Below are 25,617 nucleotides of genomic sequence, written 5' to 3'. Positions count from 1 at the left end.
AGGGACCTTGGAGCAGTTAGGTGGGATGATGGAAACAGGAAGAGGTTAGGAAGGAAAGGAGTAGCGCTCCTAGATAACAAGAGAGTGGGTAAGAGGCAAGGAGTCATCTTCTGCAGTGGTGGGCAGGATGAGAGGCTCCCATGGTATTGCTCAGTAGGGTTGTGTTGCCCAGACCAGTCAAAGATGGAGCAAGCAGGGGTCCACAGTCAGAGCTGGCAGAAAACTGGGCTTTCTGTCAAAGCTGTCAGGCTGATATCTGCCCCAGGATGCTGGTGCCCAGGCATTGTCTGGTGAGATGAGATGGGATATGGAGGCATCCATGTAAATGCCAGCAGGATATGGTTAGTCTTCCTTCCTAGTGGAAAACAAGATTCATGGGATGAAGTATAGAAGTGGGCTAGCTGAAGTGAATTTATAATGTAATGAACGCTTGCTAGAACCTTTGAAGGTCATCTTGTCAAGTAGCAGAATGGCCATGCAAGGTGAGAAGGCAACTGGGCAGTTGCTCCTTCTGATGTGACACCCCAGCCCTTCTCACAGGGTTGCTTTATTGTTCACCAAAGCGCTGGTATCCACGGCTTGTGAGCAGCAGCAAGACAAGTGCCAGGGACCACAGCTTCACTGGGTGGCTTCTTTCTCGTGGCGTGACCACTCTCCATTACAACTCTGCTTGAAGGATGGGGCTTCTTAATTCTGCTGTTTGCTAGTGGAGGTGTGTTAGTGTCCCTGAAGCCGGCAGGGAGGGGCTGCAGGAGGTGTTTTCGCTTATTTCAGATAATCTGAGTGAAATGAGGGCTTGGGTCACCCCGCACCTATTTCTGAGAGGGGAAACATGCTGCGAGGCCGCAGTGCCCCGTGGGAGGCACTGCCCAAGTGGGTATGTGTGCAACCGCGGTAGGGGCGAGCACTACAACCCCCCGAACCCAGGCGGGGTCTCCCCAGCACAGCGGCGCCCCAAGGGTCACCTTCGTCTCAGGTCACCCTCCATCCTCTGTGGGCCGCTCTTGGGGGACGAGACTGATGACCCCTCTCAGATGCAGTCCTACCCCCCACCCCTTGCCTTCCCGGGGGGGTTGCAGGGCAGGACGGCCGGCTGGAGACGGGCCGGGTTCCCCCCGCCCCCGGCGGCAGGAGCAGGGCAGGGGTGAGCGGGCAGGGCGGGCCGGGGGCTGCCTGTGGTTTGGGGCGGCGGGAGGCGGGATGTCCCGGGGAGGGAGCGGGGATGTGCAGGCACACGCAGCCGCTGGCAGGCGGCCGGGGCTGCACGGCGGCGGCGGGCGGAGCGGCGCGGCACACGCGGCGGCAGCTCCCTCCGCAGCCCCGCGCCTCCACAGCCCCGCCGCTGCTGCGCCGGGAATGGCCGCCCCCTGCCGCGGCGCCCCGCGATAGCCCCACGACCCGCCGCGTCGCCGAGGTGAGCAGGGAGGCAGAGGGCAGCGCACGGCGGGCGCTGGCAACACGCTCTCCGGGCTTTCCCCCGCGCCCTGCCGCCGCCACCCCGGCCGCAGGGGGATCGAGGGGGCCGGGGCGGTGTGGAGCTCCGCGGAGTGTCCCCTCCGCCTGGCCGTGGGTTTGGGGTCACGCCCATGGCCGTGCACCTCCCTAGGGCACTGGGGTCCTCCCAAATCTACGGGGGATGGGGAGGGTGAGGGGGATGCGGGGGATGGGGGAGAATGGGGAGGGGGAGAGGGTGGAAGAGGGAGGGGGCAGGAGCGGCGAGCCGCAGTAGTGCGGCATCCTCTGCCTCTGCTTCTCACCCCTGCTCCCAAATTCCTAGCTCGGAAGGGGTCCTTGCTATCCCCCGGGCTAGGCTGATAGCCCTCTCCTGGGGTTGTCCCTCGTAGCCTCCAGCCGTGTGGAGGTCCCTAGCCACCACGAGCGGGAGGTTAATAGCTCCCGGAGGCGTCCGTAATAGCCCGCAGGCCCTACGGGGCTGGAAGACCTTAGCCCGGCTATATGGTAGCGGAGTAGTGAGGTAGAGGGAGCTCCCTCTTCCGTGTCCCTGTGATCCAAAGACAGGCCTGCCCGGGTATTGCTTATATCTCCCTTGGGCGGCAGCTGCCCTCGTGGATGCCGCCAGCACTTTGCTGGGGTCTGAGGTGGCCCTTGAGTGGGAGCTGGGAGAACTACCTGTGGGGTGGCTACATCAGGAGGTCTAAGACTCTGCACTTTGAGTGGGGAGGCTGTGGGGAACCGTAGGGGAAAAAATGACCACTCCATTGACATGTGGACAGAGGATGATCTCACAGCCCTGAAGGAACAAGATACTGACCACTCATCTCTAAATTATTTTAAAAGTTTCGTAGGAATTGCTTCACCCTCCCCAGAAATGCAGCAGCTGTTCATCACTGCCCAGCATTTTGGGGCAGGAGTCAAAGGAGGGTCCTGCAAACATGGTGACAAAGGGACCATGAGGATGCAGCAATCCATGCTGGGATTTGGCAGGGGCAGTGACAGTAGCATCTTGTAGCCCCTCTGAAAATGCTGCATCTTTTGTGGGTGATGGTTTATTTGTTGGAGAGCTGCTCTAACAATATCATTGCTTTTGTAGGCTATTTTGGCTGGTTCAGGTGGGTGAAGCCCTTAGCAGGAACTAGGAGAGTGGGAGGACTTCTGTCCCCATCTGAGAAGTCTTTCATGCAGCTATCCAACCCAACCCAACCTTCCCAAGCTAAAGAGTTGAGCTGAAAGTGGCCCCTGTCCTTCACACCCACGCAGCGGGATGGATTCTGCTCCACGCCTTCACCACTCCTAGCAGAACTGTTTAACCCCTCCCACCTCATTATAGTAATATATTTATGATATCACCCTCAAATTTCCTGCCCTTAACAACCCCAGAAGGCTGGGAGGGAATAAGCATTTTTGGAAAGTGTTTAATGTTACTTCAAGAGGGCAGGAGACGGTTGGAGAATAGATGGGTGCAGGAACCTTGGGCTGACAGGGCACTCTGCAGGACAGCCAAGGAAAAGGACCACACCTAGCAAGAAATGCATGTATACCTTTCCTACCTGGGGCTGTAGCCCATATCTAGTGCCTATTTGTTGCTTCTTTCCCTTGCTTGGAAAATGAAATGTGGGGTGCCTGCTACTAGTCTCCCTGTCCTCCAAAGGGCTTGAAAAGCACCCTGGGCACAGTGAAAAGAGTCAGCTTTTCATTGAAGCACGCACAAGAGTGACTTTTCACAGCATAAAGCTGAAGCCCTCCAGGCCTAGGGAGGGAAGAAGAAGGTCGTTGCAGCTGGGCTGGTATTTCTGGAGGCTTCTGCTCCTATGACAGCAGCTAGCAAGGACTGTTGCTCCAAGACAGAGTATAACAGCCTGAGCTATTACTTGCACAAGACTGAGCGTGCACACTCAGTTCTCCTGTACACACATTTTAAAAGGCTTTTTGATTCTTAGTGCTCCAGAGTTGCTTCAGAGGAAGGAGTGTGGAAGGACAGAGGAGTGCGGTGACAAGTCTGTGCAAAACAGAATGTTTCAAGTCAAAACTCCCAGGTAGCAGAGAGGAAAGGATGCGTGAAGTGAACCTGTGGTGTGAGCCAGGAAATGTTTTTGAGCTTGCTCTTCCTTTTTCTTCAGGTGTTCATCTCGGCGGGGCCACACTGACCATGCTCAGGAGCTTCTGTCTCCATTTTATGTCCTTGGTTTGGATCCTCTTGGCCCATCACCAGTTTGCTCAAGGTAAGTCTCTGTAGACATGTGCCCTCTTTTATATCCATCTTTCCAAAACTGTCCTTGGCATTGCTGAGGTCTCCTTAATTTTCAATGCAAAATAGAGCTGGCCTGACCTGGAAGACCAGAAAATGCTGCTCAGTCATCCAGTGCCTGAGGGGTGACTGGTTGCAACTGTAGAGACCCCCTCTCTGGTGCCCATGGGAGTGGCAGTGTCAGAGCAGACAAATAGTGAGAGGTCCCACTGTTCTGTCTCCCCTGAGTTAGGGTAAATGAGTCCCTGAACTGATAAGCTTGTTCCAAGAGGCAGCACAAAGGGGAAAGAAGATCTCAATACTGAACAGCTAAACCTGAATATTGAGGGACAAAAATCTCTTCCCAAAGATTAGTTTCATTTCCCCCTGCCCTGGATAAGCAACGAATTCCCAAAGCTATCTGCCAAGAGTAATGGTTACAAATAGGAAAGCTGATGATTCCCACACTTGGGCTGCACAGTCCCAGGATGCTGCTCCATCTCCATTGTGGATTGTTTAGGGAGGCTCTTATCCTGAGCTGTGGTACCTGCTGCTTCACAGCATGGGGGATTTCTTCCTGTGCTCACTTATTAGGCAGCACATCACACGGCTTGGGAACATCTGAGCATGGGGGCTTTAACCTGCTCCAGTTTGGGATGGAGTGGCTTAGTCAAGCAAAGGTATTCAACTCCCAGGCCTGGCCTGGGATTATGCTTCCTGTGGGGCTGAGGTAAAAGCAAGTGATGAGAGAGAAGGGAAGGTGGAGAGGAAAAGGGACACCTGGCTGCAGAAAGCCGGCCAGTGCCACGTGGAGGATGGAAAGTGGCACAGTGAGACCATGGCTCAGTTACAGCTTCTGTGGCCTTTAAATAAATAAACAGAACTGGATACCTGGCACCATGTGCTGCCCAGTGCCAGAAGGGGAGTGTTGGCAGCTGGGTCCTGGAGGAGGGCAGAGGCCGCAACCAGACTACTTCATGCCAATAGCTGTCCCCAGGGATGGGGACATTCTGGGACATAAAGAAGAGCCATTACTTGCATTTCCATCCTTGGTCCCTTTATGCATGTTGTGGTACCTGTCCCTGAGCTTTCCCATCATGATTGCTGCATGACCATGGGACCAGGATCCTAGATGGGTCAGGCCCTACTACACAGGTTGCCTTAGTGCACAGACAACCCCAGCTCTTGCCCAGAAGGCCCCCAGGTCTAAGGGAAACAGCAGAGAGAGGGTAGGGAAGATGATCAGAGACTGGGTCGCTTTGAAGCAGGGTCTAATTTATCAGTAAAGAAAGTGTTATCACAACTTAACTGCAAAGTCCTCATCTCTTGTGTGGCATCCATCCACCTAAAGGAAAGTCCCCATCTTACAGTTCTGGGGAAGGGCAGGCTAAGGAGAAGGGCAGGGTAAGTATTGAGGAAGGAAAAGAATGCTGTGAGCCAGCAGGGCCACAGGCGGATCCTGAGTCACCTGTGATCTCTGCTTATGCCAGCTCCACTGGTCTTTTGCTTTGTAGGTGATGACTGCAGCGAGCGCTGTAATCTTGCCCATGGCTGCTGTGACCAGGATGGGAAGTGCAGGTATGGCTTCTCCTTGGCTCTCTGCTCCTACAGCCCCTGACCATAATTGCTTTCTCTCTCAGTGCTTTTTCCCTGGTGCCTACACCACTTCCCCAAGTTAAAGTGCTTGCTCCTCTGCTCACCCATACCTGAAATCAACACGTCTGCTCTCTTTTTACCTGACACCCTCTGGAGTGGGAAATTTTGATCCCACAGCCTTTGCTCCAGTGTTTCCACCACTAACACTGATCAATGTTGTTCTGCTGAGCACTTTTTGTCTAGATGGGAGTCTGGCCATGGCTGAGTGATGTGAGGCAGCCTTCAGGCTCAGATACGATGGTGAAAGTCATCAGGGCAGGCTTGGGGGTTAGCCAGTTTGCTTGGCCTCCTCACTGGCTGAGATAGGAATTCTCTCCCTGGAGGCATGGAAGAGAAGAGCTGCCATTGTGAACATAAATATCTGAAGCCATCAGATGTCCCCTCTTGGAAGCCTGGACTATGGTGGGGATCTCTGAATGTTTTCCTAAAGGGCTCTCAGGCAAGCTGGGGGCTACTGCAGCAGAAGTGGCATCCCAAATCCAGCTGGTATCCAGATTCTATGGGAGAGAAGAAACCACGTGGTTGCCCTGGGCTTCCATGGCCCTGAACACTATCTCTTGTCCCACTGCAGGGCCATTCAAAGTCCCCATCCTGCAGGGCAGCCCCAGGAGGAACAGGCTTCTCTGGGCTGGCTCAGACACCTGTGCTGCAAGGGGGCAGAGTGCCCACTGAGACCTCATTCTTGCTGGGGCATGCTCAGCCCCATTTTATAGCTTAGCCCCCAGTATCACACCATGCCTGGGCCACTTTTTCTCACCTAATGGAGCAGATGTGGCCTGGCAGTGACTATAACCACACTGACCATTGCATCAGGGAGGATCCAGCTCTGGTTTTGCTGGGCCTCCGGTTGCAGCTGCAAAGAGCTTGCTCCTCCTGAGCCCTTTTGGTGACAGTGGCTGCTTGGGGGCTCATGTTGCAAAGCCTCAGAGAGAGATGCTGCACTTCTTGCTGTGGTGAGTAGGGTTTGCTGGTGGAAGCATGTGTGAGTTGTTGACCCAGATTTCAGGCTTCCCGGAGCAGCAGTTTGAATCCTGCAGCAGCTTGGCAGTACCCCATTGAAATCACCTCAAACTCAGGGAGACCTGGCCACTTACCTGGGCCCCTCCCTGGTGATTTTTAGGTTGGCCAGCTTCCTTTTAGAGAAAAGGAAAGTTGATGGCACCTGCTTCCCTGGGAGAACTAGGGTGTACAAGGCCCACAACCCTGTGTAAGCTCATGGCTGTCCAGGTATAAATGCATTTCCCCAGACCTCATCAGGCACGTGGTATCACCTCTATTCTCATCAACACCCCTCTCCTTAACTATTTCTTTTTTTAAACCCATTTTCCTCATCTCTTTGGAAAAACCTTCAGTGACAACAGTCACCCAGGTGTGAAAGGGCAGCCTTGAACCAGCCTGGCAAAACTGCTGTCACCACACATCACTCTGAAATGGGCCCCAGCCACAAAAGAGGCTGAGTTGGGTTTGTTAGATTTAATTTCATGCTGGTTTTAGATATTTTTTTTGTGGCTTGGTGTCATCTCCACTCAGCTCTCAGGATGTTATTACTTCTTTACCCACTGGCAGGTCTGAGAGAAGCCACTGGAGCAGCAGCTTGGCTTCACCTAGCCATCACCATCACCCTGCTGTTCTGGGGCCAGAAGGCTTGTTGTGTGCCACACATTTTCCCATCATACTGTCCTGTGAGCTGGCTGATGAATGTATTCCACATGCTAGTGTTTCACAGTTGGATTATGGTGCACTTCAAATGAAAAATTATACAATGATGCACAGAGGTGCAACAGAACATAGACCTCAGGATTCTTGTCCCCTTCCCTCAGGGAGTTCAGGTTTAGGCTGCATGAGAGAATCGCTGAGCTAATGCGGTGGTGTATACACAGCAGATGGCTGGAGGACAGCAGTGGGACATGGGCACTAAAAGCAATGCTGCTGAGCTCTATTTCTGCTCACTCATCCTCCATGGCTGCAGAGGCTGAGTCTGCTTCTGCTCTGTCTGCTTGCTTTCATGGAAAGATGAGATGCCGGTACTGACCTCTGGAGGAGGAAGTCAGGAGGTTCATGGGGGTGATTGGGAGGATTTCCCAATGCCACCATATCTAAGGGAACCCTGCATGGCAAACAGCCAACTTTCCTGCAGCACCTGCTTGGGTTTTAACCCACTCCCATGCCCTGTCTTCCTGCAGGTGTGATCCAGGCTGGGAGGGCGAGTACTGTGAGGATTGTGTGCTTATGCCAGGCTGTCTCCATGGGACATGCCACCAGCCTTGGCAGTGCATCTGTCACACCGGCTGGGCTGGCAAGTTCTGTGACAAAGGTAAGTCATGAGCCAGATATCCCAGCCTCCAGTGTTGAGGGCAGAGCTGAGCCCAGCACACCCTGCCTGGATGGGTGAGCCAGCATAGCCAAAAGCTACTGGCTGATGCTGTTTGGACTGCACAGGGGATAGCATATAGCCTGGATGCCACAGCTGGGACTGTCCCCTTCCTACAAATAGGGCCAGGCTGCTGCCACCTGCTTTCTGGATGCATGGCAAGGGCTGCCATGATGCCAGTCAGCCTCAGGAAACAGAGCAGATGAACTCAATGCCTTTCCCATGCCACAGCTGGGCTCCAGGCAGCACCTCCTCCTTCCCCTGGGAAGCTTCCTGCCTTCAGCAGGTGGCTGGTGGACAGCCCTCCTCTAGCCTCAGAAGGTCCTCTGTGCCATAGGGACTGCACTGACCAGCTAGATGGCATGCACAGCATCTTTGTGTCATGCAGATTTCTCTGCACCCTTAAGCCTGTGTGTTCTGTGAACTGAGGCATCATGTAGGCACTGCCTTCCTATTGCTGCAGGCATCTGTTGGAGAGGGAGCAGAATCTCCTGATGTGTCTCCATCCCCACTGGGTTTGACAGACTGTGTTTGAGTTGAGTGGGCCATGTTGCCTCCTTTTTCTCACTAATCCCCACCTTTTTCTTTCCCCTCAGACATACACATCTGTGAACATCAGTCCCCATGCCAGAACGGGGCTCAGTGCATCTATGATAGAGATGGGGAATATTCCTGCCTGTGTCCAGAAGGCTTCCATGGGAAGGACTGTGAGATGAAGATGGGGCCATGTGAGAAGGCAGGGTGAGACACGGTAGCAAAGGCAGTGAGATTACAGACAGCATTGGCTTTGGGTCATGCACTGCCAAGCAGTGGCCCAGCTTGGCTTATCATCTGTGGATCTCCATGCACTAAGGCAGTTGAGCCAAAACCATCTTTGCCTTTGTTTTGCCTGTGTGCACCATATAGTCCCATGGGCAAGGTCTTTGCTGCTTTCTGAACCAATTCCCATCCCTTGCTGCTGTAGGTGTGATGAACTGACAGCCATGGGCCTCTGGGGAGCATTAGGAGGGCACGTTTCCTCTTCAGATTATTTGGCTGAAGACCCTCCCTGGCTAGTAGTGGGTCCATGCACAGCAACAACTTGAGGGAGTCCTAAATCTGCAGGAAGGCTGAAACTCCTCCCTAGTCTCCTCGACACAGCTGCTGGACTCGCGTGCCACATGAGCAGCTGTGTGTGTTTAGCTCCCTGAATTGGGGAAAGCTGCCTGCTCTCCAGGGCCATGACTCTTCCTTGCTCTCTCCACGCAGGTCTCCGTGCAAGAATGGGGGGCAATGTCAAGATGAAAACGGCTTTGCGAGCAACTTCACCTGCCGCTGCCTCGCCGGCTTCGTGGGGGATCTCTGTGAGAACGACGTGGATGATTGCCTGATGCGTCCCTGTGCCAACGGTGCCACCTGTCACGATGGGATCAACCGCTTCTCCTGCCAGTGCCAGGTGGGCTTTGAAGGGCGTTTCTGCACCATCAACATCAACGACTGTGCCAGCCAGCCCTGCAAAAATGGGGCCAAGTGCTATGACCGCATCAATGACTATGACTGCTTGTGTCCTGATCGTTTCACTGGCAAAACCTGTGAAATCTACGTTCCTGAGCCCACCTGGGCTTCCCCCTACCACCCTGTGAACCATGAGGATGGCAGGGGTGTGAAAAGCACCACTAGCGAGATGCCAGGGGTGACACAGCCAGCGCCTGTCAGGACTGCAGTCACGGGGCAGCGCATGGCCAACCACAGTGAGAAAGAGACGGGGGGAGGGTTGCTGAAAATCTCTGTGAAGGAAGTGGTGACCCAAAGGGACTCAGGTCTGAGTGAAGTCCAGCTGGTGACAGTGCTAGTGTTTGGGGTGCTGACGGCAGTACTGGTCCTCATCACTGTCCTGCTAATGCTGAGGAACTGGCAGAGGGGCCGTCAGAGATCGAACTGGTGCCAAAGCTCTTCTCAAGCTGCAAGGAAGCTCCAAGACCAAGAGTGTCAGGTGGGCATGCTCAACACTGTGCTCATTGAGCCTAGGAAGACAACAGAGCTGTGAGCTACAAAGACTGAGCTGGGCCCTGGCAGGTCATTGTGCTGGCAAACCCCTTGAACTGCACCCTGGGGAGCTGAGCTGGCACAAGCTAGACAGCAGGGAAGAGCTCCCGGGGCAGTGAACATGTCAACAAAACCCCTGGGTGTTGAGTGTTGGTGTGACAGCTTCACCTGGCTCTGAGCTGTCTCCGGCCTGGCCAGTGCAGCCAGTACCCACGGGTATCTGAAAGCAGGGCTGGGTTGGGCCAGCTCTGCAGGAAGTGGTAACATGCTGCTTATGGCAGCCCACACTATGCAGTGCTGATACTGTCCAGCCTGAGCTCTCAGAAACAGGACAGGTAGTGCTGAGGAGTGCATGGCCTTCTTGCAAGCCCAATTCTGCCAGGCCCTTTGTAACTCCCTCTTTGTGACTACTGGAAATGGCTTTGTCCTCATTTCCACTGGTGTTGGAATGTTTCTTCTGGGGCATTTGGGATGGGCTGCGTGGGCTCCCTGCCCCAGCACTGAATGGGGTGTCTCCTGGCTGTTCCTGGAGGCTTTTGGTTCAGATGCTGTTCCTAGGGAAACATCCTTGCTCTTTGGTTTTGTGGTTCTGTAAGCCAGTTCAGAGACTCTGGAGATAATGTGGGCGTCTCCTTATGCCCTTCTTCTGCCCTTGGTAATGCTCCTTCCTCTTGCTGTTGGACCTGGGATTGCAAACACATTCTGTACTTTTCTCCTGATGATCCAGGTGTCTTCTTTTCCCTCTTACCAAGCCATCCTTTCTGGCCTGGTCACAAACAACCCAGCTCCTTCCCGTCTTCAGTGTGCACTTCTCCCTCACCATTTGCTGACATGGAAGAGCATGACCTGCTCCCCTCTGGGGTCCTCTGGGCTTGAGCTGGTCCTTATCATTTGCCCTCACAGGTAAAACGAGATGGACAAGGCTGAAACAATATAATATCCAGATCCTTTTTTCCTCTCCCAGTCAGTCTGAGGCAGGCAGCTGGCACTAACCTCAAATCAATCATTGTAGTGTTTGTGGATGTAAGAAAAGCTACTAAGCCTGGGATGAGTGTAGGAAGCAGATTCAATACTGTCTTCTCCACCACTGCTAAAGTACAACTAAGGCTGTCACTTAGATGGCCAGGTCACTTAGCCTTTGTATTAGGTCTGCTCCTGTCTGTGCTGGTGTGCAGCAGTGTCTCTCTGCCAAAGCCAGGGTTTTCTGTGCCTCCTCATGGGCATGGAGGGCTAAGCAGTGCAGTAAAAAACCTGGCAACCCAAACCTTAGTACTGGCCTGTAGGGTTGCAGAGCTGGTTTAAAGATCATACGAAGCAAGCAGACACAGAAGTAAGGACTCAGCCAGCAGGAAGACCTGGGAAAGGAGACTGGGGCTTCCTCAGAAAGACTATTTTTTTATACATGGATGGATGATTTACCTTTATGAAATAAACCAAATACAAGCCCAGAAACAGTGTATCAGAGAATCATACAATAATTTGCAAGGGATCTCTAGACACCAACCTCCTCAGGTTGGTCAGCTACTCGTTCTGGATAATTATCTCCCATCACTTCCCTCAAGAAGGCAAACCCATATTGTGGCACTGATTTGTGTTGCCTCATGCTCTGGCTGCAGGGGTGGAGATGACTCCTGCAGCAAAAGTGTGTACCTGGAAGGCATGGTCTTAAGAGTGTCTGGGAGAAGGGGAAAGCCCAAGATTTGAGTCCAAGGGTGTCAATGAGAACAACAATCTGACCTTAAAACTGGAAGCAGGGCAGGAAGAATAGGCAGTTTCCCTTGGAAAATAGTCTTGAAATACATGAGCCTTACAGGCCTTTAATCACATTCTATCCCTTCAGGGAAAGGCCTTCTCTACTGTAAACTGGAGGAAAAGCAGCAAGGCCTCCATGTGCAACCTTCTGGGCTACAACAGGTTATTGTCCTCTGAAAGTAGTGGGGAGAAGATAGGATTATTTTTGTGCAGAGAGGACACCACAAAGTCTATGCCTAGTAGGAAAAGGGAAGAGGGACCTGAATAATGCAGCTTCACAAGGATCATAGAATTGTTGAATTTTATTTCCACTTTAAACTGCACATAAAAGGCTAAGCCTCAGACCAGAAGACTCTCCTTCAGTGAGCAGAAAATCCCTCTAGTCTCAAATGGGAGACTTGGAGGGAAGTAGTATCCCATCCAGCTAGGCTTGCACAGCCCTAAACACCATGTGCCATCTTCCATACGAAAGGAAAAGCCACAGTGACATGCTGCCATCCCTGAGGACACACAATTGCTGTCTGCAGGAAAGAATAACCCCCCACCTCAGCAGCTCCTGGTCCTGCAAGGACAGGGCTGGTGGATGAAACAAGAGGAGAGTCAGGCACAGAGCCAAGAGGGCTGGCCGGGCCCAGCCCAAGGTGGAGGTCATTGCTGCCCACTGTGCAGGAGGCGCTGGAACAAGGAGCCATCTTTCTGGCTTAGGTGGGTGGGTGAATCCAGCTCTGCCACTTTCCCAGCTTGCATCACTAGCACACGGTCTGAGTCCAAGATGGTGTTCAGCCTGTGAATAGCAAACAGCAGGACAGATGTCAGTGGATCTGAGGAATAATCCTGGATACTGCTTCCCCCGGTGTCCAGGGATAGCCCAAGACATGCTCAGCATCAGGATACAGACCCACATCTTCCTGTGTGCTCAGGGGCACACTGCAGTGCAGGTCCCCAGAGAGCCTCTGCACACTGCTGAAACATATCACGTCTTAGGAGAGCACAGTGATGCCTTGCAGCTGCTGGGCATGGCAGTGCACCAGAAGCCAAGAGGGAAGCTCTATGGAGGAAGAGCTCAGGGCACACCTAGTTCTGTGGTTGAACAAGATGTCTCTGTTCCCACAGAGGAGTTGCTTCTGTTTGCCCCTACTTTTCCTTGCCTGTCACCTCCTGAGGGTAGCAGAAATGGACTTGTGTATCAGCTGCCCTTCCCCAGCAGTCAGTCCCTTCCCTATTTGCTTATGCTGCTGTCACTAGCAGATAGTTGCCAGACTGCCAACCACAGCACACATATGCACCCAGTTTTGCCCAGACTGCTAGCAGGGCAGCAACCTTGGGCAGCAGGAATTCCTTTGCATGGTTATTCACTGTTCAGTGTGAAACTACAGTCCTGCAAAACTACAAGTCACAGGGAAGAGACTGCACAGGATTTCAGCAGCTAAAAAGCTGTATGGAGTTCAGGATTCTGGTTACATATTCACACCCAAAAGAGGGCCAACCTGCTGCACTGAAAGTGACCTTCAGTGGCAAGGGACAAATGTCAAGTCACTTCACTCCCTAGATTTCACCCGTGCAACTAACATTTCACCCAGAGTTGAATAGCATGAAGAACCATGGGTACAAAGCAACTCCATCACCAGCTCTCCCTCCTTACTGCCCCCCTCAATCCCCCTTCATCCCAGTGGAAGAGGGGTTGGAGCCATCTTCGACCCAGTCTTGCTGCCTTGCCATCAATCACTCCTTCCACCACTGGTTCCCTCTCCTCTAATTACTCCTTCATCCGAGGTAGCCTCCTCCCACCCAACCCAAACACACACCTCAGCCCACAGTGCCCTTACCTTTCAACTTTATTTACACAATACCCCAAATTCCCTCCTACCTCCTTCCTATCTGATGTATTTAACAAGACCCACTCAATCTGCTTGCCAGGCCCAGACCACCCTGCCTGTCATCTATTACTCCCACTTCTGTACAACAGGATACAAGCCTCTGCCACCTGCTCAATTGATTATTTTTGTGGTACCCTTTGTGTTTTCAAAATATTCCCCATACAACTGTGTTACCCTCCTCCAAATTCTCCCCTTGGCAAGAGTGAGAACACTGTCTAATGCTAACCCATCTTTTCTCAGTATCCATGGTATTTAAGTTTTGTCCTCCCTCCACCTGCAAGCATCTGCTGCCCCTGCTCTTACACTAAATCTCTCAGCTGTGGGGCAAGCACTGTTGCCCTGTCCTTCCTGGGCAGTGTCTAGCTTGCTGGCACAGAGTTCTGGAAAACAGAACTACCCAGCGTCCCGCCTCCCTTGGCTGGCAGCTTGCTGTGACCCTTTGCTTTGGCTATCCTGCAGTGCCCTCTACTGAGCCAGACACCTGCTCCTCCCCGGTATTCACAATGCTCCTTCTGTAGTATAGTTCTCCACGGCTCCTTGCCCTAATTTGGCAAAACCACAACGTTCCAGTTACTACTCCTGTCCCAGCAGGCAGCACCCGGGAAGAGCCATCTGCCATACAATGTGGCGTTTTGCCCTTTGCTGTCCCCCAGTTTCTGGGTGCAAGGTTTTCACATCCAGTTGTTCCCAGCACCCAGGGGCTAATAGAGCAGAGGCAACAAAATAGGCAAGGTCCAGCCTTTTACACTTGAGAAGCCTCATCATGGAGACCCCCCGGCTCAGCTCAAGGTACAGTCATGGCAGGTGCTGCCACCACTCCCTGAGTGGTAGGATGGATTTAGGTGTGGAGTTGCTGCTTCCTTCATACCTGTGAGCAATGGTCAAAACAGTTTTGTCAGCAAAACACTGGCGGATGGTCTTCTGCAGCAGCTGGTCTGTCTTCTGATCCACATTGGCTGTGGCCTCATCAATACACAGCACCTGCCAGGGACAGAGAGTAAAGGGAAATCCCAAGCACCACAGAGGATCCCACCCAATTCCTGTCTACAGACAACCTGAACAGGTAGCACAAGATGTCTGTTCCAATCACATCCCCAGCTCTGGAGTGCGCTGCTCCCCACAGCAGCTCCCCTCCCAACCTTGCTCTAACAGAGGCAGGGTACTCACTTTGGCCTGTGTCAGGAGGGCTCTTGCCAGACACAACAGCTGTCTCTGTCCCACAGACAGACTCCTTCCCCTCTCTCCCACCTCACTGTCCAATCCACCTGCAGAGGACAAATTCAGCAGTCACCCTAGTAGGTTCAGCACAGGGCCCCAAATGGCTCCCCCGGTTTGGGGTTTTCCCAGTAGCACTCAACATGCCAGTCCTGCTCAAGCCCATGCCTTAGGAACTGAAGCCTTTACACTTGAACACAAACAACATCTGGCAGAGATGCCACGTTTCCCAGAAGTAGGACCTGGGTTATCTCTCAGGTTCTGCTTAGATGTCCACTGGGGCCTATTATCCTCAGCAAGATTCTCCCACCCAATCCATCACCTGCCAGTCCCTTGCCACTAAATCTCATGGAATGCCCCAGGGTCCCATGCTGGTCCTAGCATAGCCTCACCTAACCAATTCCCTACTGTACCCATATGGCCTTTTTCCCTCAGCTGCCTGAATGAGTTAAGTCCTCCTCCAGTCTCCCAGTAAGAGGGCTCACTTCACTAGTTGCTTCTCACTGGGTTCAGACTCACCCATTTGAGTAACAGCATCCCACAGGTGGCATTGCTCTAGCATCTCACGGAGCTCAGCGTCTGTCCTTTTCCCTTGGGGGTCCAGGTTCTCTTGGATTGAGCCACTGAACAAAAATGGATCCTGGGGGATGATTGCCAGCCTAGATCTGCAAGCAAATGAGAGCTGAGAGCCCAAGGGGCAAAGGCCTGCTATTTTTCTTTCCTGAGGTAAGGTATCTTGGCTTGTTGTACACCTTAGAGGCACATGGGTCACATTCAGCCTCATTGCCTCGGCACAACTGTTCAGAAACAACAGTGCAACTCCTAAGAATGTGCTACAATCAGACAAGAGGGTGCCACGACAGTAAATCCTTTGTTCCTCACTCTTCCCTTTGGCATCCAACCACTTCACAGCTCTCAGCCTCCAGACTCTGCCAGCTACCCTCCATTCTGCTCTGCCCTCCCCTCCGTACCTCAGTTCCTCCAAGCCCACAAGGTGGCTGTCAACACCATCCAGGAGAATCCGGCCCGACTTCAGCTCCAGCATGCGGAAAAGAGCCAAGAAAAGGGTGGATTTTCCAGATCCTGTGCGACCTACGATCCCCACCTTCTCTCCAGGGTAAATGGTGAAGCTCACGCCATCAAGCGCATTAGGCAAGCCCTCTCGGTATGCCAGCTCTGCTTGCTGGAATTCCACAAGCCCCTGGCTTGGCCAGTCAGCAGCAACCTAAGAGGGATACCCAGGTGAGACAGGATATGACCGTGGCCCCCTGTTGTCTTCAGCCTCACCTTCCCAAAGGTCAAGTCCCATCCCTCCCTTTAGATGGTTGCTTGGCTCCTGAGCAGACCAAACACCCGGCCCAGCTCCAACTCCAGCCACCTCCTAGGCTTATTTTTTTTTCCCTCAAAGTTTGGAGCTATCACCTGTTCTTCTCTCCTACCCTTTCCCATCATTCCATCCTTCATTAACTCCTGGTAGAGATTCATCTTCCTATAGGGACATACTGGTAAAGAATGAGTGATCAATGTAGTTTGTGCGGGTGGAGGTGAGGAGAAAGTTCTTTCCAGACAGAGTAATTGGCCATTGGAATGTGCTGCCCAGGGAGGTGGTGGAGTCACCGTCCCTGGAGGTGTTCAAGAGGGGATTGGACATGGCACTTGAAGCCATGGTTTAGGTAGTCATGAGGTGTTGGGTGACAGGTTGGACTTGATGATCTCTGAGGTCTTTTTCAACCTTATTGATTCTGTGAAATAAGCTGACTGGGTGAGGGCCCTCCACCCATTCACTGGAACCCTGTGATCTCCCCAGGAGGCAAGAGCAGGGCTCAGAGCCAAAGGATGGGCCAGGCCCTGAGAACATGTTTGAATTTTTACCTGGATCAGTTTATCCTGGGGCTCTGTGGGAATGTCTGTGGTGTATTCCTCTGTTCGCTCCACACTCACCATCATGGTCTCTGTCAGAGTGAAGCTCGAAATAAGATCTGAGAGCAGGTTTGTGACAGATAGGGCGTATGAGAGTGAAAGGCCCACAAGTCCTGTGATGACAAAAGCATAAGCAAGAATGTTATTGGCTGGGAAGAAGCTGAGATCTTGGTGGCAGAACAAAGAAACAAGAGAGAAATCTAGAGTCTGGAATCACACTTGAGTATGGGGATACGCAAGAGGAGGGACAGGAGCTGATTCAACTATACTGTGGGTGACTTGTAAAGGGACGGAGCAGGAGCTCTGGATCTTACTCCAGTGTAGGAAGATGTGTAGCTTCTGAGCTAGAAGAGGAGGAACACCTGGGCCACAGCATAGGGGTGGACAGAGAATAATTCCTGGCAGCCTACCTGGATTTCCCAGTTGCTTCTGGTGCTGGATAATGGCAATTCCTGCAATAGCAGTAATCACAGCGACCCCAATCATCTGTAAGCGGATGTCCAGCCACTGCACTGCTGTGTTGCTGACAAAGAGGCAGCGCTGGTTCTGCTCCAGGCGCAGGTGATTCTCCAACTCAAACCTGGCTGGCACACAACAGAGGTCTGCACCACTCAACCTTCATTCCTTCTACCACAGGACACGAGCATTCCTACTACACCATAACCAGCCCCATATCCAATAAGGCACTGGTCTGTTAAGCCAAAGCTCTGGCTCTTTTGGTGCATTTTCTTTCTACTCACCTCTCTGTTGCCCGCATGGCTCTGATGCTGCACAGTCCTGAGAGGGTCTCTGAGAAGTGAGTGTAAATAGGAGACAGGGTGACACTGTAAAGGCGCTTGAGCTCCCGGGATGTACACCGGTAATAGCGCTGGATGGAGTAGTAGAGGGCAGCCAGAGGGAGTAAGACCAGACCAATCCATGGGAGGCCATAGGTGACTATCACCAGCATGCCCAAGAGCCCGTACATGTTGGCCAGCAAGATGTTGAGCATAAATGGCAGGTTTTCATCCACGCAGTACAGGTCTGAGGAGAAGCGGTTCAGGATCCGTCCTGTTGGTGTGGTGTCAAAGAATGTGACTGTGGCCTAGCAACGAGGAAACCAGAAAGTAAGAGCCAGTCAGCTGCAGTAAGATCCAGCCACAGAAGAGTGTCCAGGAGAGCAGCACTATGGGGAGCAGATAAGGCTACAACAGGATGGCCACCACAGGCCCATCATTTCCTGAGGTGGAGACGAAGTCTCAGACTCCAAAGCCAGCATCCGCTCAGGCTGTTCACATAGTAAAAGTCAGCAGTCCTTCTGAGGTGAATGGCAGACAGTACCAGGATAGCAGTCACTCAGATCCCATAATGGCCTACCAGTAGCCAATCCACTAGCCTCTAATCCTGTCCTCCAGTCCTCTAACCCTAATTCTAGTCTGCGGACTCAAGGAAGCCCAAATCCTAACAAAAGTTAACTGGCACATGATAGCATCAGCCATAAATCTTGCTTTATGACTCCTTCCAATCTTATCTCAATCTGAGTTCACGATCCTGCAAAAGCTACTTAATTTCTCCTCATCACAGCTGTACACTGAAGCCTAGCTGGTGAATAGATACAGGTGGCAGCCATAAAACACTCCTCCATGAAATAGAACAAGTGTTACAGGACACATTTTGAACCCCAAGTCACTGGTCCCTTGTCCTGGCTGTGGTGCAGCCCTTTTTGGATATAGTCCTATGGGGAGCTCATCAGCTACTATCAGCAGAAGCCCTAATCCTCCTCCCAGATCCCTACACCCAACTAGGAGCAAAATGTCAAAGCAAAGCAACTTGCAAAAGGCCCAGCCTGCCCTGGACTTTCTGGCCATTACCTTTATAACCCTCTGGAGCAGTCGGTTGTGAATAACAGCGGCAGCACGGAGAGTGCCATAAGCAAAGAGGAAGGCTCGAAGAATGGTGAAGAAGGAGTTGGCTCCTGCAATGCTCCCATAAACTATCAGATAGAAATTCACATCCAGTGAGCCATTGGAAGGGGCTGGAGTGGTGTCCAGAGCTTGAATGGGAGAGCTGGAACACAGAAGAAGGAAGATTATCAATCTGCCAAGGTCCCCATGACAGTAAACTCACAGCCAGGGCATGAGAACCCAGAAGAAATCTCAATGGGAAACCAGGATATCTCAACATGATACTCCTGTGAGAGTCCATCCCTCTAGCATGCTGGGACAAACTGACTACTCTGTAGCTAGGGATCTTCTATCAGTCCCAAATAGAAGCCCTTTGAGCATCTCACCAGGTCAAACAGATTTCCCAGAGCAGGCTGGTCAGTTTATCCCTGCTCTCAACAAGGATCTTCACAGAAAATGCACTTAAGGGCAAAATGGGAGAGTGGCATCTCCTGATCAGATTCACTTACACAAGCCCAGCAACAGAGAAGAGAAGCAGGTGTGGGGAAGGAAGAGAAGCTGAGCAGGCCATCGCAGAGGTATTTGCTGTCTGGGATATGCTGGAGATCCAGTGTGACAGCCACCAGTCTGAAATATTTCTGGATGCTACAGAAGAAGACAGATTATTGCATAAAGTGGGATTCAACCTTAAAATCAGCAGATATGAAGCAGAAAATCTGGAGGAAAGGCTGCTGGATAGCTTTTGTTATTGTTTCACTGTCCAGTTTACTCTTCCTCTGCCTTCATTCTCCACTGTTAGCAGTAGAGCAGGAACAAGGGAACAGTCCTGAGCTGCAGCGGCAACACGGAACTGCTGATACAGCATTGAGATGCCAGATCCTGTTCCCACATGTGCCCCCTTCTCAACTGTGCTACTTTAGTTTGGGGCAAAGAAAAGAGGTCTTCCTGCTGCAGAGAGAACTGTTAGCTCCCTGGCCTCTTTTCTTCCCTAGATGCTGCACGACCAGGGAATGACAGGAGAGTGATGTCTGAAGGGAGATGTGCTGCTGGGCCACTGCCTCACCTTGCATCAGGAAGAGCGACAAAAGGATGGATAATGCCAAGCAGCTGCCCACTGCTAGCCAATATGCTTTGTACACCTCAAAAGCCACTGCCCCTTCCTTCTTCTCTTCCTCCTTGTGGATGAGATGATTGTTTTGTGTTGACTCTTTTGCCTCTGTCTCTACAGCCACTTCTTGGCCCTGTTCATCATGGGCTGTGGGAATGGAGGCAAAAGCAAATGTCAGTGTGACGCAAGTTCCTCCTGTAACTGTTCCTTGCTGTGAATGGACCAGGCCTAGGCTATGAGGGAGACTTCTCTCCTCTTTCAAGATATGTGCACCAATCCTCTCAGACCTGCATCCAAAGTTGGACCACAAGTGGAACAATAGATTCAAATATTATTCCAAACCAATAGACAACAATACATGGGTCTCCTCTCCCTCTAGGCACATACTACCCACAGGTCAGTACTGCCACAGCAGAGTAAAGTGGTGGAAGCTCTGCTCTAAGGCCAACAGCCATCAGGTAAAGGTTCTGGGTGGTGATCTGAGCTGTGGTGCCCCAGCCACCCTCAAGCTTGCCAGGTATGGACCTTTCTCCTCCTCTCTCTTGTCCATATCCTTGGACTTGGGGAAGGCTTCCACAAGTGGCAGGATGTCAGCTGGAGTGCCTGTGAAGAGAGACATGTAAATGCTTCAGTCCATGAGGAACAGATGCCAGCTACTTCCTGTGTCTTGTGATGACAAGACCCAGTTTTGTTCTAACATTCCCTATTTTCTCTCACAGCACCTGCACCCTTGAAGGTCCTACTTCATACAATCTGCCATAGCTTTCTGCCTTATCAGCTCCCCATCTCTAGGGCTGTCCTGTTTTATCTGTACATCTGCACATTCCTTTCTGTCCCATCTTTGCACACATGCAGTGTCCTCAAGCACTTCATCAATGGGTTTCTCACTAGTTAATCCTACTCCCTTCTGTCCATCCATTCCAAGACTGGAACACAGGCACAAATGAATGCCTGAGACAGTGAATGTACCTGTCTTAACTATCCTGCCATTGTCTATTAACAGCAAGACATCAGCTTTCTTCAGAAACTCTGTCCTGTGGGTACAAAGGATCCTGGTTTTGTGTTTGAGAACTCCAAGAATGCATTTCTGCATAAGATGGTTGGCTACTTCTGCATCAACAGCAGCCAGGGGGTCATCAAGGAGGTAAAGCTCTTTCTCCTGGGAGGGAGACAAAATACAAGCAGCAACAGGCAGTGCTGTACTGAAAAGTGCAAGTGACTCTGTGTGGCACACTGCCAGCATCTTTAGGCCAGAGCACATTGTACAGCTGAGTGATTCCAGCTTCTTTACATCTGACTTGGCACTGGGCACAATCTACCACAGCACAACTCCTTTGCTACTTACCTGGTAAACAGCCCTGGCAAGGGCTATTCGAGCCTTCTGTCCCCCACTGAGTGTCACACCATTTTCACCCACCTCTGTCTGGTCACCTGCTGGTAAAATCTGAAACATTTCAGAAAATCCACTTAGAAGGGACAGGAAACTACAGAGGACCCAAAACCAGAACCCTGGGGTCCCTCTCCTACCTCTGGCAAAAATTCTTTAGGGAAATTATCATATTGAATATTAAACAATGCAACAGTCTACACACTGATTCTGCAGACAAATGGCAAGCTTGGTATTATTGCAACTGAACTCTCTTACAACCCAGAATAAGGTGAACATATTTGAACTACCCTTGAGAGCAATTTCTGGTCTCAAATTGCACCTGGGCATTTTCTGGGAAAGCAAGTGCTGTGTCTGCACCAAAACCATGCTAAGGCCCACCCAAAAAGTTTAGTGGTAAAAGCTACAGTTTATTCTTGATTTGGTGGCACAGGCATAGTCTACTATTTGCCAAATCTTGCCTTTATAGAGTATTTCTTTGTCAAAGCAAACAGGAGCTCCTAGTGCTTGACACTTCAGAGAAAATCAAGCATCAGCTTACAGAACAATAGAAGGCAAGCCATGTTTACTGGCTAATACAGCCATAAGCCTCTGACACAGAATATGTGTATTACTGACAGAAGGACCACAGACTCAGCCCTTCCAGAGCCCAGGGAAGCTCCTTCTGATCCAAAAAAATGTATGAGCTATTGATAGGTTTTGCCTGAAAAAGCTGGCAGCCACCAGCTCTGCATGAACATATCCTTTCCCCAGGATCAAGGGGTTTTGGCTTAGCAGCAGAAGAACCTATCCAAAGTGCTACCAGAGTGTATGGTCTGGGATTGGCAATCAGAGTAATGTTGTGTGACTGGCACATTGGAAAAGCAGTCTACAGCCTGGAAGAATGAGAACTGCTCCCAGGGAGGCTCAGGCTGGATGCAAAAGCTGGCCAAGGCAGCCCAGGCATGTTTACAGGTTAGGCACTCACGTTTAGGTCATCAGAGAGGGCGCAGGCCTCCACCACCTCCTTGTAGAGCCTGGCATCATACTCCCGCCCAAAAAGGATGTTCTCACGGACAGTAGTAGACTGTATCCAAGGCTCCTGTGTGGCCAGACCAAATCCCTGCTCCAGGTCACAAATATACACTCGTCCACCTTGCCTGCAGGCACACCAGAAGTGAGTGGAAAGGGCAACAAAGGAGAACTGTTGATAAACCAAAATGGTCTACAAATAGAGATAGCAGTGGATGGTCTCTGCCTGCCATGGCATAGAGGGATGAGTCAGGGAGAAGCCTTTAGGCTACTTACTTAATGAGCTCTCCAGTGATGGCTGCAAGCAGAGAGCTTTTGCCAGAGCCGATTTTCCCAACAACTCCCAGGAGCATCCCCTGAAAAGGGAAATGAAAAGGAGCAACCTCACGTGCTAATACAGGGTGGCTTGTCTGGATTTAACTGAGCCACACAGCCTTTAAGAAAGCTGACTACTGTCTTAAATTAGACCTATCTCACAGGTTCAGCAGTGGAGCCAGGTACAGTTGTTGGGTATACCAAACTCCTGATATGGAAGGGCACAAGTCTGCAAGGAATGTTAATTCTGGAGTCCAAGTGTGTTCCCTGCTCAGCCTTCTCCTGCTGGAGCAGTAGAAAGCAGAGCTGGTTCATCTTTTGTGTGTAAGCCATGGCTGGATCCGCTCCAGCATCATTCAGCTCTCAGAGATGTGATATGTGTCCTGTGCTGCTTGACTAAGAAAGATTTTCATGCATGGCTTGTAAGGCCAGGAAAACATGAAAGCATGCCACCCTTGCTCCACTATTTGGCTTCTCTGGACTCATTCTTCTTTACTACCTCCTGTGTCCTTGCTCACCTTTTCCACTGACAGGTTCTCAATGTGCAGTTGCACTGTGCCTGTGGAAAAGGGCTGCCTGGTGCTTTCCTCCTCAACTGGTGTCCATGAGAAGGCTGCACACTGAATCTCCATGGCGGCAGCAGTACCTGAAGGGACATCTGCAATAGAAAGGCAGAACTGCACACTACTATGAAAAGGCCAGACTATGAAAGACACTTGGCATCACAAATACTATCAGCTTTATTCCCAAATAGATGAGACCACAGAAAGGGCATCACCCTTGAGCCAGGTGCATAATGGGACACTTGCCTACTAACATGCCCTTAAGCTTATACTTCCCTTCCTCCAATCCTGTCTTCAGCTTCCACCAAACACACATAATGACCTGATGGCTATCAGGGAGACACTGAAAGGTGTAGAGGTTTAGTGCAAGGGCTAAACTCCCTGCTCCTCCAACACAAAAGTGAGGAGAAGAGTAACACACAAAACTCAGGGTTCAAATAGTTACCTTAGCTAATAATCTAATTAATAATATAATGCATGATTACCTTAGCTTAGCCTATTTGCAGAAGCAGCACAGTGGAATACACAGAGACAAAAAAAAACCCAACCAAACAAACCACAACCAAACCAGCATAAACCAGAAAACCAAAGCCAGCAGCTAGCTGACTCCCACTCACTCTGATGCCATACCTGCAGAAACAGTCAACACCCAAGAACCTGGAACCCAGAAGCAGCAACCAGAACAGGAAGCCTCCCATGCTGCAATCTGAACTTCAAGCTCCAGGTAGCACTTTCATTTTTTGAAGCTGGCATGACTGCAGCATGGTATGAATAACAGCAGCAGGTTCAACTCAATCCATGACATAAGGATAACCTGATTTTATTACTAATAAAGGTAAAAGAATGGCAGAGAGCTAGCAAAAGGCAAGGAATGAGAGAAAAGGAGCTGTGATGGAAGAGAGTGGCACAGGGGCACCTATTCAAGCCTTTCTGCTAGGCAAAGCTATAAACATAGTTTCAGTGTCAGAGGAACTTTGGACAGAGGAGGGAGCGGCTTCTTCTAAATGGACACCAAAGGCAGAGCTCTGCAGGGACAAGCAATGGTCTATGGCTGGTAAAGAGAAATGTTGCAGCCTTCTCTCCCACTTTCCAGAGCACAGTAGTGCAGATCGCCCCTTCCCTGAGCCACTTTGCTATGTTTCCACCTGTGCCACTTTATGAAGTCAGCACCAGCTGTTTTGTTCTTGTTTAATTACAAAATGTAGATTGGCTGGGACAATTTGGTACCTTCTGATCTTGACTTATGGGAAAGCAAGTCAAAATGATTCAGTATCTGCGTGTCCCTGGTACAAGTACCATAAATTGGAATTATTAGGCACCGCTAACCACACCTGCAACTCCTGAATGCCTTGGAAAGGTGCTGACAATTAAGACCATAGGCCCCTTCAAAAAGTGCCAAGTTTGCCTGACAAGATTAATGGCCACAGTGGAAACAGTACTGTCCAAAGCACCAAGCAAAGTCAATCATGATTCGACCCTATAAATACTGATCCCAAGTGAGGCTTATTGGAGCAATCTGGGACGACAGTGGCTGTGACTGGGTATCTTGTTGAGCTGGGGTGCCTCTCAGATCCAACTCTGATCATCCACCACCATCTGTCTGTAAAGACTGACAACAGGGAAGACCATCTGCTTGTAGTAATCTGACAGTAAAGAGCTGTAAGTATTTGCTATCTCTAGGATTTTATGAAATCCCAAAGACCCCTGCATGCCCAAATTTACTATAATCTGCAGGAAAGGAAACACCTTAATCACAGGTTAACCTCTCTACCTGTGCATAGCTCTGTCTGTGTGTTTGCATGATTTACTTTTTGCTCAGTGAGCTTTGTTAAAATTTGTCTAAATCGCTGCATTGATTACAGTTGATTGTAGATGGCTGACTGGTTAAACACTGCTATCTTATGGCTTACAGCAATAGTGTTAATGCACTTTAAATTGCTGCTATCTCAAAATTACATAGGATGCACAAACTTATCTTAAAGCACTACACTGAAGTCCCTACACTCAAATCACCTTAGTTATAAATTGTTGACCAAGTCTGGGATTATGGGTGGATATAATCATACTCTCTGAAGGCATCTGGAGAGCAAGGGAGTCCATTCTGAACCTTGTTACACAATGGAAGGGCCTCATTTATGATCTTAGTCAAGAACTGCTGACCAGGTCTAAGATTGGCTGCAGCCACACCTAGGCTCCTCTCCGAGGAGTTCAGAGAGCAAGGGAGTCCATTCTGAAAACCTAACGAGTCAACAGGAAGGCCATCTTTATTCTGTTTATTCCCAATTTCTGTGAAGGTCATCCTAGCCTAACTCTAAGCCAATTTCCACCTGTATACTTCTTGCACAATCTTATTAATCCAACTTAAATCAATTTGTCTTTGTAGTAAGTAAGGTAGTTAACCTTGATATCAAACTCAACTTTGATTAACCTTTGCTAAAGCCTCTCAAATTCATTTAAGCTTTGTCAAATTACCTACCTCAACAAATACAATACTGCCTTCCTATACTGGGTGAGGGGCATTCCACTCATTCCACAGCAAGTGGAATTCTAATCCAGGATTCCACAACAAGTGATTTAAAGGGGAAACACTCCTTCCCTCTCTTTGCTGAAACACTCAGAAATGAGATGCCTTCACTCTGCCTCTGATGGTCAAACATCTTGAAACATGATGTGACAGCCAGTTGTCCTCCCGGCGCCTTACACCTCAGCTCTCTGTTTCCAATGTCCCCCTGCTGTAGCAGGGAAGAATTCATTGGAGTTTGATTACAAGTACCCAGCTGCTGAGGCCTGCCTGGGAATAATTGGTGTTTGTGCCCAGCTGCCCAGGGGTGTCTGGGAACGCTTGGCGT

At 50.8% G+C, this 25,617-nt stretch overlaps 2 protein-coding genes across 9 annotated transcripts in view; one reads left to right on the top strand and one right to left on the bottom strand.

Moving 5' to 3' along the window:
• The first annotated feature begins 1,318 nt into the window (after positions 1–1,318).
• DLK2 (delta like non-canonical Notch ligand 2) lies at positions 1,319–11,204 on the top strand. 2 transcript variants are annotated; one of them, XM_068147727.1, is made up of 6 exons: positions 1,319–1,414; positions 3,579–3,680; positions 5,200–5,263; positions 7,525–7,655; positions 8,309–8,453; positions 8,961–11,204. In XM_068147727.1, the coding sequence occupies exons 2-6, from the start codon at positions 3,608–3,610 to the stop codon at positions 9,736–9,738; spliced, it is 1,191 nt and encodes a 396-aa protein (XP_068003828.1). In that variant the 5' UTR covers positions 1,319–1,414; positions 3,579–3,607; the 3' UTR covers positions 9,739–11,204. The 2 variants fall into 2 exon arrangements, with proteins under 2 accessions (XP_068003828.1, XP_068003837.1); XM_068147736.1 differs by lacking the exon at positions 1,319–1,414 and adding an exon at positions 3,420–3,494.
• A 572-nt stretch (positions 11,205–11,776) lies between these two features.
• ABCC10 (ATP binding cassette subfamily C member 10) overlaps positions 11,777–25,617 on the bottom strand; it is a 28,683-nt gene continuing 14,842 nt past the window's right edge. For 6 of the 7 annotated variants that reach the window (XM_068156803.1, XM_068156811.1, XM_068156819.1 and 3 more), the window contains 17 exons: positions 22,724–22,863; positions 22,167–22,246; positions 21,847–22,018; positions 20,838–20,936; positions 20,462–20,651; positions 20,018–20,095; positions 19,448–19,639; positions 18,894–19,029; positions 18,352–18,547; positions 17,242–17,585; positions 16,912–17,081; positions 16,454–16,614; positions 15,553–15,806; positions 15,101–15,246; positions 14,534–14,631; positions 14,235–14,347; positions 11,777–12,273 (listed from right to left, as the gene is read on the bottom strand). In XM_068156803.1, the coding sequence (XP_068012904.1) occupies positions 12,138–12,273; positions 14,235–14,347; positions 14,534–14,631; positions 15,101–15,246; positions 15,553–15,806; positions 16,454–16,614; positions 16,912–17,081; positions 17,242–17,585; positions 18,352–18,547; positions 18,894–19,029; positions 19,448–19,639; positions 20,018–20,095; positions 20,462–20,651; positions 20,838–20,936; positions 21,847–22,018; positions 22,167–22,246; positions 22,724–22,863 (2,705 nt within the window). In that variant the 3' untranslated portion in view covers positions 11,777–12,137. The remainder of the gene's footprint in view (positions 12,274–14,234; positions 14,348–14,533; positions 14,632–15,100; positions 15,247–15,552; positions 15,807–16,453; positions 16,615–16,911; positions 17,082–17,241; positions 17,586–18,351; positions 18,548–18,893; positions 19,030–19,447; positions 19,640–20,017; positions 20,096–20,461; positions 20,652–20,837; positions 20,937–21,846; positions 22,019–22,166; positions 22,247–22,723; positions 22,864–25,617) is intronic. The other variant, XM_068156835.1, reaches the window with a different exon arrangement.

The sequence above is a fragment of the Melanerpes formicivorus genome, unplaced genomic scaffold, assembly GCF_026170545.1.
Source record: "Melanerpes formicivorus ecotype bairdi unplaced genomic scaffold, bMelFor1.0.p_v2 SCAF_2, whole genome shotgun sequence".
Taxonomy (NCBI): domain Eukaryota; kingdom Metazoa; phylum Chordata; class Aves; order Piciformes; family Picidae; genus Melanerpes; species Melanerpes formicivorus.
Note: the sequence above shows the minus strand (reverse complement) of the source record. Positions and strands in the feature narration are given on the sequence as shown.